Source organism: Ovis canadensis, chromosome 19 (genome assembly GCF_042477335.2).
Source record: "Ovis canadensis isolate MfBH-ARS-UI-01 breed Bighorn chromosome 19, ARS-UI_OviCan_v2, whole genome shotgun sequence".
NCBI classification, from domain to species: domain Eukaryota; kingdom Metazoa; phylum Chordata; class Mammalia; order Artiodactyla; family Bovidae; genus Ovis; species Ovis canadensis.
This window is the reverse complement of record NC_091263.1, coordinates 65,665,980-65,680,984: the sequence shown is the minus strand read 5'-3', so window position 1 is coordinate 65,680,984 and position 15,005 is coordinate 65,665,980. Positions and strand designations below refer to the sequence as shown.

At 42.8% G+C, this 15,005-nt stretch overlaps 1 protein-coding gene across 6 annotated transcripts in view; it reads left to right on the top strand.

The window, feature by feature from the left end:
- Positions 1-765: 765 nt before the first annotated feature.
- The window catches only part of ARIH2 (ariadne RBR E3 ubiquitin protein ligase 2), a 36,020-nt gene continuing 21,780 nt past the window's right edge, over positions 766-15,005 (top strand). For 2 of the 6 annotated variants that reach the window (XM_069562427.1, XM_069562425.1), the window contains exons 1-3: positions 1,011-1,600; positions 4,266-4,341; positions 5,725-6,067. In XM_069562427.1, coding sequence (XP_069418528.1) covers positions 5,819-6,067 — 249 coding nt within the window. In that variant the 5' untranslated portion in view covers positions 1,011-1,600; positions 4,266-4,341; positions 5,725-5,818. Of the gene's footprint in view, positions 1,601-4,265; positions 4,342-5,724; positions 6,068-15,005 lie in introns of all 6 variants that reach the window. The other 4 variants (XM_069562430.1, XM_069562428.1, XM_069562426.1 and 1 more) reach the window with 3 other exon arrangements.

The following is a 15,005-nucleotide window of genomic DNA, read 5'->3' as shown; positions in this document are numbered from 1 at the left end:
CACCTTCAGCAGGGGAGAGACAGGAGAACAAATAAGGATAGTACCTGGGATTCCAATATATTGTACATCTGTATGCTTGATATGTGAATGTCCTCATTCACTATTTTGCAAATGCAATAATTATACAGAAAAACTTATTGGTCCCTTTTATTAACTGGGGAGGATTTATTACCAGTAACCCAGAACGAATGCACCTAATTGAAGAGATTTCATTAACAGAAGATATAGTTTGGTTCCTTCACTAGGGTCATGATGTAAAGAAAGGGCTATGTTTTAACAAATAAGTACATTGAACTACAGGCTTCCCTGGTGGCTCAGACGGTAAAGAGTGTGCCTGCAATGCAGGAGACCTGGGTTAGATCTTTAGCTGGGGAAGATTCCTCCCAGTGTTCTTCCCTGGAGAATATTCTTGTCCATGGGGTCGCAAAGAGTGGTACACGACTGAGCAACTTATAGACAAGAGTTTTACGTTGCTAATATATAAAATTCACAGCCTTACAACATGTCACTCACTCATTATTATTAGTTTTCACTCCAAATTAAGGTGGGGGGGGTGGTTTTCCAGTATTCATGTACCTTTATTTGGGTACACGCTCCTAATTAAACACGAAGCTGAAAATCATGTATACAAATACATGCAAGAACTGAAGAGAGTCAATTACACACCAATATCCTGAATATTAGCACATACACGGCTCATGCATGGGTGCAAATGGTTTGGGTTATCTACGGACTTGCACAGCGAGGAAGCTCCCTAACATCACTGGCTTCACTCCGGCTTTTCCACGTTGTGCAGCAGCAACTTAAGTGAGGCTTCATGTCTGTGTATCCATAACACTCGACAAAGGCCCCAGAAGGTACTGAAAGTCATAATGGCACTTCCTATATACTGTGTGAATAAACTGTGCAGCAAGGTAGTTAAGATTCAATCTCGGGTGATTGGGAAGCCAAAGAAATTAGGCAGCGAACTAGGCCACGGAGAGGGAAGCGGAAGCCTGGCGTGGTTCTTCGAATCGGCCTAGGTAGAAATCCCCGGCCCGGCTTGCTGACACGAAGACCCAGTTCTCCTTCGATCAAACAGCGGCCACGAAACATCAATCCTTTATCCACTCCACGAACGACTGGAGGTCTTCTCCGCTCCGGAGACCGAGTACAGTGAAGTGAGGAGAGTCCCTCAAAAAAAACAACAAAAACCCTGGTTGAAAGGATCCGGGCCGGGGGCTCTGGTAGGCGAAAGCCCGCAGCGATGCCGTGACCGCTCTCCAAGAAGCCTCTTCTTTGCTAGCGGTCGGCGCCAGCCGTGCGGCGGGCGTACTCTGGTCGCTGCGCTGGGCTGGAGTGAAGTGTCCGCAGAGAGGCGTTATTACCCAGCGCCTGTCGCGACCCCGGCGACCGCGGGGCGACCCCGGGCGGGAAGTGACGCAACCGCTCCGAGCACTTCCGGAGCTGCGGCGACGGCTCCGCCGGAGGAAGCAGCGCGGGCCTTGACCAGCGTTGGCCCGCCGCCCCCGCCGCCGCCGTGCCTGGGTCCGGTTCTTCTGGCCTGGCCCCACCCGGTCTGGCCCCCCCGGGCTCAGCGGCCGCGGGGCCGCGGCTGCCGGTAAGTGCGCGGCGCGAGTCGCGGCCTTGTTTACCCCGGCGGGCCGGGGGAGGGGGTGGGCTCTCCGCGCGCCTCCCTAGCCCGGCCGGGGCTCCGCCTTCGTCGCTGCCCGCGAGGTCCCGGCGCCCCCGGCATCTCGTACTGGGTCTCAGGGCCCTCCGCGATCCCGCTGTTGAGCTGCCAGTGGCCGAGGCCAGGGCGCACCGGCGCCTGATGTCTCTCGGTCTTTCCGCCTCCCGCCGCTTGCAGTTCGCCGAGAGGTCGCAGGCCAGGGCCTCTGACCGGCTGGTGCCTGGCGCATCTAGGCCCTCCCCGCCGGGCGTGCCGGGGAAACGCGGCGCCTCCGGGGGCTCCCCACTCGGGTCATCGTCGGGAGCTCTCTCAGTGCCTCCCTCCACGCGCGGTTAGTTAACGCCTGCGGGTGAGGGGCCCCCAGCGCGTGGGCTCTGTGTCCTCGCGGATATATCCCGGCGCCTGGGATTGGGACAGGCGGCCCTGGAGCTGCGTCGCCGCCTCACCGGACGCCGCTTGTGGTAGCCGCTGGAGAGGCGATCGGGTTCTCGGATGACTTCACTTCAGTACTGATTGTTACTCTGTCCCATAGAACTTTCTGCCACACTGGTCCTATTCTGTACCTTTGCTATTCAGTAGGATAGCCACTAGCTGCTACACGTGGCCATTGACTTAAGGCTAGTGCGACTGAAAATCGAAGTGTCAGGTTTTATTTAATCCTTGAGTTAAATGTAAATGACCACATGTGGTTAGTGGCTACCCCATTAGACAGGGTTCATATTTTTGTACCAACGAGTTTTCTTCGGAAATGTGAATGACGCTTCAGTGCTAAATATATCTGGAGTAAACATTGATACCAAAAAGTCTGTTGTCTTGTTCTTGTCAGCTTTATACTGAGAATTCTTCCGTTTGAATTCCTTAGCCCAGGATGGTTGGCAGCTCTTATGAACACGTAACTTTGATGCGGGGTGGGGGACGGGGAGGGGGGGAGCGAAATAATTTCTGTTACTCCTTGCCTGTTTGGGACGTAAGGCTAATGTTTAACATCCGACGGAAATCAAAGCGTTATCTATCATCTGTTGTGTTAATGAAGCAATAACATACTGGCCCCTTGAAACAGTGTCGGCACTTTTTCAAACAGAATAGGGATATTTAACTTTGAAAAGATTAGTAATTAAGATTTTATTTAAATCTGGACCTAGAGCATCCAGTATGAAATGATTTTCCCCCTTTTGGAAGGGAGCCTGAAGTTTTCCCCTGCTTCTTGAATATTTAGCTGGTGAGAAGCCCCAGTCCTGGCAAGAAATCCAGAGAAAGTGAAAACTGGGCTTTTTTTGTTGTGGATGTAGGTAGCTTTGGATAGTATTCGGCTCTGTGGGAGGGTGAATGGGGCATTGTGAGTTCTCATAGATCATAGATCTGGTGAAAAGTATGATGCTGGATTCTACTGGTTGTCAGCACTGTGGTCCTGGGCAAGTTGCTTAATCTTTTTGAACTCTAGTTTCCTCATGTGTAAGACGAGGACGATTGCCACTTTGTAGGGTTATAAACATTTCATGAGAATGAGTCTGACCTGAAATTGGCTCTCATTAAATGAAAGCTGTTCTTGGTAGTGATTATTTTATAGATGGGAGCATTATTTGTAATGCTATGTATGCTTATATGCCTAATAAGCAGTATCTTACATAAAAATGCAGATAAAAGAAAACAGACTTAAAAAATCAATTGTTCCTCTACTATTTTGGAAATCGTCTTCCACAATCTTTGTTTGGACTTTGATTTTCATTTAGTTTATGTTTGCCTGTCTGTGTTAGAAGTATTTCTTTGAAAGTTATCGCTGGTTTTCCAAGAAATTTAAAAGGATAAAAACATGGACGTAAAATTTCTGATTAAGTAAGTGAATGGTACTTATTTAGTCTTTGATAGTGGGATCTGTAACTCTGAGAAAGTCAAGTAGGGCTTGAACATGTCAGAAGAGAGGTACAAAATGGGTGTTAATATTGCCTAGTGGGCATTGTACAAGGAACTTTTTTTTTTCTTTTTTTAAGCCCTAACCACTAGACTGCTAGGAAATTGCACCCTCCCCCATTTTTTAAAAAAAAATTTTTGTTTTATTTTCTCTTGTGGATTTTTTTTATTTGAAGATAATTTTCATGAATAAAGTGAGAGCTAAAATAAGCGTTAGAGTACAACAATGGAGATGACTTTATGATAAAAGCCCAGTTCAAGTCAGTTAAAATTTGCTTTGTCAATCTCTATGTAACATTTAAGATTGAAATTGTAGTAGTTAATTTAGGAAATCTGAACAATAAGAGTAAGGTAGTACACAGCACTGTAAATCAACTACACTCCAAAAAAAATTAAAGAAAAAAGAGTGAAGTAGTAGACTTTCAAACTGAGGGAACGAATGAGAGGGAGCCGGGTACCCGAGGTTAAATTATTATTAGCTGTTTACTTTAAATACTTTCTTTTTTTAGAAGGCCATGTAGCTCTTGTCAATATATAATTATGAAGTGGATTTCTGTGGGACTTATAAGAAAATAATTTCTGGTCATTTGCTGCTTTTTCTTTTAAATGTCTTTATTTTTAAAATTTGTGAACGCGGGGTACCAATTTTACAGTATGTAAATAGAATTATCTTTTTTCATTTTAGATGGAAATTATATGAATGAAATTATATGAATGAGTATTTAGGTGACATCTTCCCGCAAGATCTTCAAGAATTACAGGTATTTTTAATTTAAAGATTAATTCTTTCTCCTAAAGGAAAAATACCACAGTTAAGTTCAGTTGTGATAAGGTGGTTCTAGCATATAACACAATTTATTAAAAGTCAAACTGCAAATGTTATTGCCCTCTCATTAGTGTGACTTTTTTTTAAATTTAAGCATTTATAGGTAAAATATCAGAGGTAGATTCATTGATACTTTTATAATATCATTAAAATGTGACTCTGTAGTCCTTTAGACTGGTTACATATTCAGTAGACATTCATTTTAACCTTTTTTTCATTATAAATTTTTTGGCGAGATTATCTACTTCAAATAGGTTTTAAATTTACTTTAGTATTTAATCCAGATTTGGTTATATAAATTATTTCATTCCATTCAGTCCAACATGCTCTTGCATTTTAAGGCCCTCTTAGTTTTAGATTTAAATCACTGTTTGATACTGTTCCTTGGAAACGGTCACTTGAAATAGTTCTTGTGTAGAGAAGTTAATGAGTATTTGCCAAAATCGTCTCTAAGAGTTAAAATATGTGACTGTTTTACTTTTTCAACTAGTATTCTCTTTTCATTTATATGTAATTGAGTCACATTTTGATCTATGAGGATTTTTCAATAGCTGCTGCCATTTGATCTTGTTTCTTTACCCTAGGTAGATTCTGTTTTTTCCTAGGCTCGATCCTGCCAAAGTAGTAGTATCTGTAGTTTTCCTTCACTATTGGGTCAGTTTCTCTGCCTCTCAGTACCTCTTTTAGAGGATTAGTAGAACCCTTTAAAGTGGAAAAATCAGTTACCTTTGCAGACAAGAGGAGGATGTTGATGTTGAAGAGCTGTGTGGTTTTATTTTTTCTTTACTATGCACTTTTCCCCCCATATATCTGAGAGCGATGTCTGTAAAACACTGGTATTATTTCCCCAGAAACTGTAGTGGGATGGAACCGCGTCCCTATTTATGTTCTGTCTGTGTCACTACTCAGTAGGGCACGACTGGGTGAGAAAATTTAAACGTCGGCTCTTCAGCCTTTAGGATACTTCCACTCTGGGCAATCAGCTGTGGGAATGTGCTTCTCTCTTAAGGACCCTGGCAGGAAGGACAACTCTGTGGGAATTTGACTCCTTGACATGGAGCAGACAGCCTTACTCTTTCATGCCAGACCCTTCATGTGAAGTTACCATTGTTAACTGCTTCTGCCCCTCCAGGAAAGGGTTTCCCTTTGAAAAGCCTGGGCAGGGAGATGATGGTGAGGTTTCCTGGATGAGAGGAGAGTTGGAATAGGCCATAGGGTGTAGGACCAATGCTGTGCCGTTTTGGTTCTTGAATGATTTCTGTTACAGCTTTTCACAGTGAAAGTAACTAACACATATTTTTTTCTTTTCCTCCCTTAGAAGACAAAAACACTAATGAGTTTGAGACAGTGGTGAAGTTTGGGGGGAGGGGAAGAAACTGCTTTCCTGATCTGCAACTTGACTGGATGTTAAGATGTCTGTGGACATGAATAGCCAGGGGTCTGACAGCAACGAAGAGGACTATGACCCTAATTGTGAGGAGGAGGAAGAGGATGAGGACCCTGGGGACATAGAGGACTATTACGTGGGAGTGGCCAGCGATGTGGAGCAGCAGGGGGCCGACTCCTTCGACCCTGAGGAGTACCAGTTCACGTGCTTGACCTACAAGGAGTCCGAGGGTGCCCTCAATGAGCACATGACCAGCTTAGCTTCTGTCCTAAAGGTAAGCAGTGTTGTCACCTCCCAAGTGTAATCCCTGAAATCAAATCTAAATATGAGCTGTTGCTAAAGTCTCCTCCGGCCTGGTTAAATGGCCTGTAGCTTGAAACCAAACTGAATTATGTGTTGCCTCCTCTGGACACATGTGATGTATTTGCTTTGTCTAAGGTGCATATCAGAGGACCTCAGCTTCTCACACTACTAGGAATTAGAAAGGCGGGGTGGAGTGGATTCAGGGGAAATAGACCAGAAATACACAGAAGCAGAGCTGTGTAGATTAACACTTGTTTCAGAAAGTCTTATGAAATTTTATGAGGTAACATAGGATAAGCATCAGAATCACCCAACACTGTGTGGGCAATTGATAAATCTCTTAAGAGAAGCTCCTAGATCTCCCGGTTTGCTGTGAATAATCGGTGCTTCTAGGCTAATGAGTTCATTGGTTTCATATACTGGTGACTAATCTCTGATGTTGAAAGAAATTTTGGCAGTAACTAAAGTAAGTTCTCATAGCTTGTATTTCATTGATTTGAGGGGGTGTGAAATGAAATTGTAAGTTAAGTAACAGAATTGATTATTTTAGCAAGCCGCTTATTTTTAACACTTAAGCTAGCATAGTTTTCAATGTCTTGCACCTTAGGCCAGGTATTATCCTCACAATGGACATTTTGTATTACATTATATCAAACTAGTACAGAGTAAAACACACAGAACAGCATTTACTGTGAATTATTATGGTCCTTTAGACAGTGTCCCAGCCTGTTTCTCCTCTCATGTGGACCATTATGTGAAAGTGGGAACATTTCTCCTACTTTGCTGTTTTCACTGACCTTCCTTTCAGGAGCTGTTGCATGGATTTTGTTGTTCGCTAAAACTGAAGATCAAGAGCACATTGGCATGATTTCAACCGAATAATTTTCATTTTAGTATTGAAATGGAAATGACGAAGGTGTTCCGTACTGTAAAAGTTGCTTTATCCTACTAGTCCAGGATTTTTTTTTTTTCCCCAGGTGATCAGCAAATGTTAACTAATACCTTGGATTTGGATACTCAGGGCTTTATTAGTAGCTAGCTAGGAGCTGAAAGCTAAAGATTTTGTGCAACTCACTTCTAGAAATGGACAGGTTTCCTCTCTCACGCTCAGCAGAAAACTCAAAGAATGGAGACCCATTGGAACCTCTGGGTTTGGGATTTCTGCTCATAACAATAGCAGAGTTGCTGGGGCATTTCCCTGGTAGAAAAGAGATCTCAGATCTCTTCATTATTCCCACCTCTCCCTCTCTGGTCAACTAGTTTCTTTTTCTTTAACTGTATTTTACATGGTGTTGGTATTTAAAATTAGAGGAGGAATTGTCGGGTATGTGGTTCTGGACAGTATCAGTTGGCAAAGTTCATCAGGATATTTCCACCTATGCATAGGAATTCTCAGTTAAGACCCCGTGCCAACTTTCTTACTCTGCTGGAGACAGCTTGGGGGCACAGGCCTTTTTCTCCTTTGTTTTTTTTAATTGTAGTAAAATCCATAAAATATACCATTTTACTCCTTTCCTTTTTTTTAGGCTGTCTTATTGTGGGCCTGGGGAGGCCCTCTCCTTAATTGTTCAGACCCTCACGGCTCTTTCAGGCCTACCTTGTGCCCTCCCTGAGTGAGCCTCCTCGCAACCTTCTAGAACACAGTGGTTGGCTCCTGTTGTGGACGCAGGGCCCAAATGTTACAACCCAAGTTTATTAACTCATATAGTGCAATCTTCTGACTGCTTGATGTTGTTTTTACTTTTTCTCATATTTTGGGATGTTCTCTTCACTGCTTGTCGTGTCACAGAGGCCAGAAACTACTTTTTTATCTTGTCTCCCCCATGATTCCTATCACAGTGTTCATCTATAGCAGGCATTGACTAATCTGGGGGCACTGTGGATTTGGTCAACTGTTGATGATGTCGCTGGTTTTATTGGTGTGAACTCAATTCCCTAGTCCGTGCTGGCCGTCCTCTACTGTTGTAAAAGGGCATTATTCTCGCGCACAAGGTCAGGAAAAGTACGGCAAAAAGAACTGGGAACAGAGATGAAGGAGCAAAGAGAGAAGGGAGAAAGTTGAAACCCCAGGAAAGGGTTAAAGGGAAAATAAAGCAGAGAGGAAAATAATCCATGAAATTCTAGATGATGGTAGAAAAGGCAGCTGGATTTTTTTCCCCCTCCCTCACTGAGAAGTGTGTTAACACCGTTTCCATTCTAGGCCTGGGCAGCCAAGGTCCTGGCTCTTCTGGTGGCTTGGCTGCATGTAAGGGCTCCATGGTGTTCTAAGAGGTTCAAGAATGTGACCAAGGAGGACAGGCAGAGTCGGCTTGGTCAAGAGTACAGGAAGAAGGAATCACACACAGTCTTCCTCTTTCAGGCTGGCTAAAACCTAGCATTGGTTTTACTTTTGTATTTGAAATTTGTTTGAGGTAAGAGGAAGTCATTGAAGTATTGAGTTTACAGAATGGTGTTCACAGGTGCTTTAGCTACTCTCACTCCTGTTGCATGTGTCTGTGAGAAAGGAGCTTAGTGATCGTCACCCAGGTCACTACTGATTTCCCTCACCAATCACGTGCTGTTTGCACACTCGTGACTTACTGAGGTATTTCTTTCATGCGGTTTAGGTGTTATTTGGCTAATAGGAAATGTGATGTGTATGTAGTTTCAAATTAGAGCCTCATGAACAGCTGGCTGTCCATGAGCAAAAGCTGAGTTTGAGAAGTGGCATCAGTTAGCCACTGATCGGTGTTATTCACTCTTGTGTTCTGGCAGTCGCCTATGGATGAGCCATAGACTAACATAAAGGTAAACCTTCTGTTACCTTTTGGGATTTCCAGTCTCTTAGGCAGAAAATTCCCAGCTGTCTGGGACATTGGGCTTTTAGTTTAGTGAGGGCCCTTGCTATTCGAGGGTAACTTCCTATATGTATTCTGCAACCAGTCCTTGAGTAAGATCATTAATAGAGAAAAGAAAGTGCCCAGAAAAGTCAAATTCAGGGCTGAGAATAGACAAAGGAGAAAATGCTTACCTGTTATGGGGTAGAGGGAAAACTGCTGATGTTCAAATAATGGCAAAACAGAAGCCTTGTTTAGAGAACGAGCTATCATCCTACACAAATGGAATAGATGTGAAAGATGAAATGATTGCCAGATGAGGTGGATTGTGATGTAAGAGGGGAAAATCTCTGACGAATATTTTAGTGATACGCGAGTCTTTAAAAAATGAGCACAGTTACCTTCTTTAACCTGCTGGTCTTTGTATGAAACTTACGCAACAAAGTATTGTTGCTGCGATAGATTTGGGAGGCCTTCTCTAGTAATAACAGGCTCTTTCTATTACAAAATGTGGTATAGTTAACTTGGAAGAATTTCGTCATTCAGTGAATTCTGCTGGTACTTGTTCCTTGAATCTCAGGGGGCATTTGCAGTCAGGCTGCTCAAGAAGGGGCTCAGCCATGGTCCAGCCCCAGACAAAGCCTTTGCTGGGTTTGACTGCTGACAGGCTGGAGGTGCCTGCCGCCTTGTGTTCCTTCTCTCAGCAGCTTGTTGGGGCTGTGGGCAGGGAAGATGGGATGTTGCTGCTCAGAGCCCCGCCCAGGCTTCAGAAAGAAGAAAGAGTCCATTTTGGACTAGATCTGGTCCGTGGAGCTGCTGTGAGCTCTGTGAGCTTTGTGTTGATAAGAGAACCTCAAGATGGGATGTGGTAGGAGTGGAGTAACAGAATGCCCCGGGTCAGTTAGGCATGGTGGCGGGAAGTTACCTTCTGGGCTGGAGTGGAGACTCAGATGTACAGGTGAAAAGGAATGAAATAGAAGATCGTGAATGCCACCTAAAGTGTCTTTACTGTTGAAGGAAAGAATTAGATTTTTTTAAACTTCAGTGCTGAACTGTGCTGCTCACTTTTCTCAAGCCTGGTTTTCCTCAAATAGGGTTAGAGATATAAACTGATTATTGTGAGTGTTTTTACTATAGTTCTTGCCTCATGAATTGCTATATTAACTGCAATAGAGCTGGGAGAATGTTCCCCAGAAGACTATTCTGCCACCCTCTTGCTTGAATTTGTTTTAAGGTCTAGTGCTTGCTGTTCAGCAAATTGTGGCTGGAAAATCTCTCCAGGTTCTTCTGTGGTCATTTTTCCCTTTTGTGGGTGAATCATGAATTACCTTATATTTATCCTTTCTCTCAAGTAGTACTAAGTTCTTATATAACATCTGGAAAAGACTACTTGTATTTATTAAATTAACTTTCTTGTATCCTGGTATAGCTGAATGTAAGAACATGTTACTTTTATTCATACATTCATTAATTAACCAAGTAATGGTTGTTTTCACGTTACTACTCATGGGAAAGTGTCTTTAAGCTGGGCCCAGTAACTCTGAATGTTTGTGTGCTGAGCGGCCGTCTGATTTCTATTTTTATGATCTGATGTCAGGTTTCTTTGCGTGCCTCTATCTCACTAGAATCTAGATTAAATTCCTGTGTTTCAAATAGTTGGTCGTTAGTGGATGTGTTGACATGCTTCACCATGCTTTTTAGTCTGGAAGTCTGGTAAGTTTTACTGGTGTGTAAATGTATTTTTTAAAGGGAGATGAGAAATGTCCAGAGTGACATTGAGAATTGCCTAAGAGCAACGAGTGCTAGAGTTATCCCTGTCTGGCCAGCTTAGAAAGGTTATTGTTATCATTGACTTGTGCCCTCACTGTGTACCTGGCACCGCGTACCACATGTTCCCTGCCTTTTGGAAAAGAAGCTCTCTGTGAGATTCACGGCCAGCTTTCATTCTGGCGTTTTGTTGAACTTGCACACTGCCTTAGGAACTGTGTAATCAAGGGGTGATTCTAATGCCACTGAAGAAGACCATTCATAATTTCGTTAGCCTAAAATAAAAGCTTTCTTCCTTGCTTGTTATCCCACAGGTCTTGTCCGTATTCATAGTATGTTACTGTTCTGCAGCTCATTCATTCAGCTGGTATTTACTGAGCATCTGCTATCTGTTAGGCACTGGGGAAACAGCTGTGAACAAAATGGAAAATCTCTATTCTGGGTGACATTCCATTCTAGTATTCATTATGTGCATTTATTTACATATTCTGTCTTTAAAAATGTGAATTTCCAATACTTCCCCTTGTTTATACTTCCTCATATGTTGTCTTATGTATAACACATTGTCTTGTTTTTGAACCATAATTTGCTCCGGCTTTCCCCGTTAGGCATTTAGGTGAGTACTTGTGTGTTACAGTTACAGGGACTGGTTGTATTGCTGTGAGCATTTTCATGGATGTGGCCCGTGTGGTGTTGAGTCTGCACTACTAGCGGTCAGGCTAGCCTGAGTTCCGCTTCCTTTTTTGCCATTTAATATAACATGACCATGGGCAAGTTTCTCAACATCTGAAAGCTTCAGTTTCCTCATTTATAAAATAATGATAATTAATACCTTCTTCACAGCATTAAGTGAGATAATGCACATAAAGTGCCTGGCACATGAGTGTTTAAACATGGTCATGGTAGAAGCAGGGCAAGAGTTGAATAAGGAGAATATTGCTGTCACATGTGTGCTGTGGTTCCTTGGAACACATTCTCAGGATTGTGCGTTTCGAGTCACTGGGTAGGAACCAAATTGCAGAAGGTTCTGGGTAATGTGTTACTGACTGACGCTTCGGAGTGTGCGTGCGGTACTCAGATCATGGACTTTGGGCTCTCTTGCCTTCATCCAAATACTCTGATGTCCTTCGCATGGGTCTGTGATAAGAAAAGTAAAAACAACACGAATTTTGAATTGGGACCAGGAAGAGGTTATAGGGGACTATGGTCTTGTCTTTTGTTTTTGCATTTCTAGTGAACTGCAGTGTTTGGTCTCCTGCCTGCATTGACAGCACTCCTTACTGAAGTGCCTAGCTTGCTTGGCTTAGTTAATTCTGAGATCCTTTACTAAGGATCCTGTTTTTAAGATGCCTCCTGCCTTGCCACACACCATGTGGGATCTTTAGTTTCCCAGCCAGGGATCAAACCTGTGGCCCCTGCAGTGGAAGCACAGAGCCCTAACCACTGGACCACCAGGGAATTCCCAAGTACTTTAACTTTTGCTCTGCCCCAGTTTCGCTCCCCTGCTGCCCTAGGAAAATGTAAAAGATTTGGTTTCTCTGTCTGAAAAGGGAAGAGTTAGAGCAAAGATTTGAGAAGAGGTACAGACTGAGACAGCAGGAAGCCTCGCATCCTGCTTAATCTGAAATGTGTCCTGCTGTGGCTTGATTACTTAAACTGACATGAATTTCAAAATTCGAAGCTTGTGTTGTGTTCTCTTTTCTCTAAACTATCATAACCCTTTATAACCATAAGATGGTTTTGCTGTGATAACCACAAGTAATCAATCATAAATAGAGGAAAGAACATGCAGGAAGAGCGAGATGTTTGTTTGGAGAGTTTAACAGGACAACAGAGCTGTTCTTATAGTCGTGAACAAATAGTGGTCTCTATCTGGGAATGCTGCTCTCTTTGACTGGCAGTTTCTTTCCTGCCCAGTACATGGTCTACCCACACATTTCCTTTTCCTTTGTTTTAGACTTTTACTGGTCTCTTCAGTGTGCTCACCATCATTTTCCAGTCTTGCTGCCTTTTACAATATTCCAGTGCCATCCAACCTGGCTTTCTTGATTCTCTATCTTCATCGGTGATACCACCTTCCACCAGGCTGGAAACTGAGGACTTACCCTTGGCTCCCTTCTCCTGTGAAGCCCTCTCTGATCTCCAGGCAGATTCAGACACTTACCTCTGCCCCCCTTTTTGCATGTTTCTTGATATATACTGATACTAGTTGTTTGTATGTCAGGAATTGAACTCTTTGAGATAAAGGTCCATACTTTTTCTTTGTATAAATAGCACCAAGCAAAAATGCCTGGTTATGTTTTGATCTCAGTAAGTATTGCTTGTTGTTGATGTGACTGTCTAAATAAGCCCAGGCCAATAATTGCAAAAGTTGAGCATCTAACCCCAAGGCTCTACTTCTATATGTTTCTGTTTGTAAATAGACGATATGCTTGTTTAAGGGCTTCCATGAAGCCAGCTGACTTTCAAATATAGATAGTATATACCTGGTGGATGTGTGGTTCCCAGCTTGGTGTGCATGTCAGATTTAGCTTTGGCAGTTCTCATATGGAAGACTGAACTTCGTGCAGATGTAATAAAACAGAGTCTGCAGAGGTGAGATGAGGTGTTTGACATGATATTCCTGTGGAAATACAAAAAAACTTGTGAAACGATCCAGGTTACTGAAATGAGGAGTGAGCAGTACATCCTCTTTTGGCTGCTGAAAAGATACATCCAACATTAGGAGTGCGCTGGTTTTGTAACCAGAATGGGAGTAGGATGTAAACTGCCCACCTGTACTCACAAACTGGATAGGATTCCTGTAATATTTTTGATAACATAACTTCATATTTCCTTATCAAAATAAAAGTGGGTTCTTATGTCCATGTTGATAATGAGTAGCTGTGAAAATGACTAGTAGTATCTGCAATCATAAATACAACGTGAATACTTTAAAGGCTTTTTATTTTATGACACTCGAGTAGAACACCTCAAGTCTTTGCTTCAGGTTGGTTGGCTGCCCTCACATACGTTTGTCCTTTCTGCATCTGTTTCTGTTTGTTTGGTATTTGGCTGTCTATAGCAGTTTGATTTGCAATAGCCAAAAACTGGAAACAACCCAAATATCTACAAACAGATGAATGAACAAATAGTGGTGTCCCCGTAGAACAGCATGCTCTCATCAGTATAAAAAGAGTGGGCCACTCATACAAGTACCATTGGTAAATCTCAGAATATGCTGCATGGGGGGACTCAGGGGTGGTGGTGGGGGAATAAGCAATTTATGATTTCAGTCATATAAAATGCTAGAAAATGCAAACTTGTCTGTTGTAAAGGAAAATAAACTAATGATTGCCCAGTGAGCTGAGGAGGGCAGAAAGATTATTAAAGAGCACGAAGTAAATATGGAAGTGCTTCTCCATTTGTAAATACCATGAAAATGAAGGTAGAGGCAACTGTATGTTACAAAGACAGAATAACAAAGAGAACATGTAGGGGGAGCGTACGGGACATCATTGCTCATGGGAGCCGGTTTGTTCAGCATGTCTTTGAAGAGGTTGTGGGCTTTGATCTGACTGACTTAGCCTGGAGAAGATAAATGTGCTGCAGATGGGAGGATTAATGAAAGGTGTGTATGTGGAACAGTCAGCCCCGCCCCCACTTGGTCTCTCTTGGCAAAATAATCTAGATAATCTTAGGGAAATCAGGCACTTAGAGAAGGTCAGATTTAGCTATCTTTATTTGTCATTTTGGGAGCCCTTGAGTCTTGAATAATAGCTACTTCTGATCAGTCACCCTAAAGAGAAGCCTGGCAGTTGCATGGTTCTGTTCATGTGCATAGAGTTAGGGTTCATTTCCTGAGACTCCCTTTTTACAAATTGTAACATCCACATAAAATTCACCATTTGAAAGTGTACAGTTCAATGGCGTGTTAATGCACTCATGGTGTTGGGCAGTCGTCGTCTTCATCTAGTTCCGAAACATTTTCAGCACCCCCAAGACGGAAACTTGGTACCCAGTAAGCATGTCTACTCTCCACTCCCTGGGTCTCTGGCAACAACACACCTGCTTCCTGTATCTCTGGATTTGCCTATCTATGTTATAGAAATGGAATCATGAATATGTGACCTTGTGTGTCTGGTGGCTCTCTTAGGGTAAGTTTTTGAGGTTCTTCCAAGTTGTAGCCTATATCAGTACTTCATCCCCCTTGTTGCCCTTTATTGTGAACTGTGATTCTAACCAAGAATCACCAGACATTTGAGGAAAACATGCATAAGGAAAGACAAACAGAGAAATTGACTGTAATTGATGTAGACCAATAAGTAATTTTGCTTGTTTTTACAA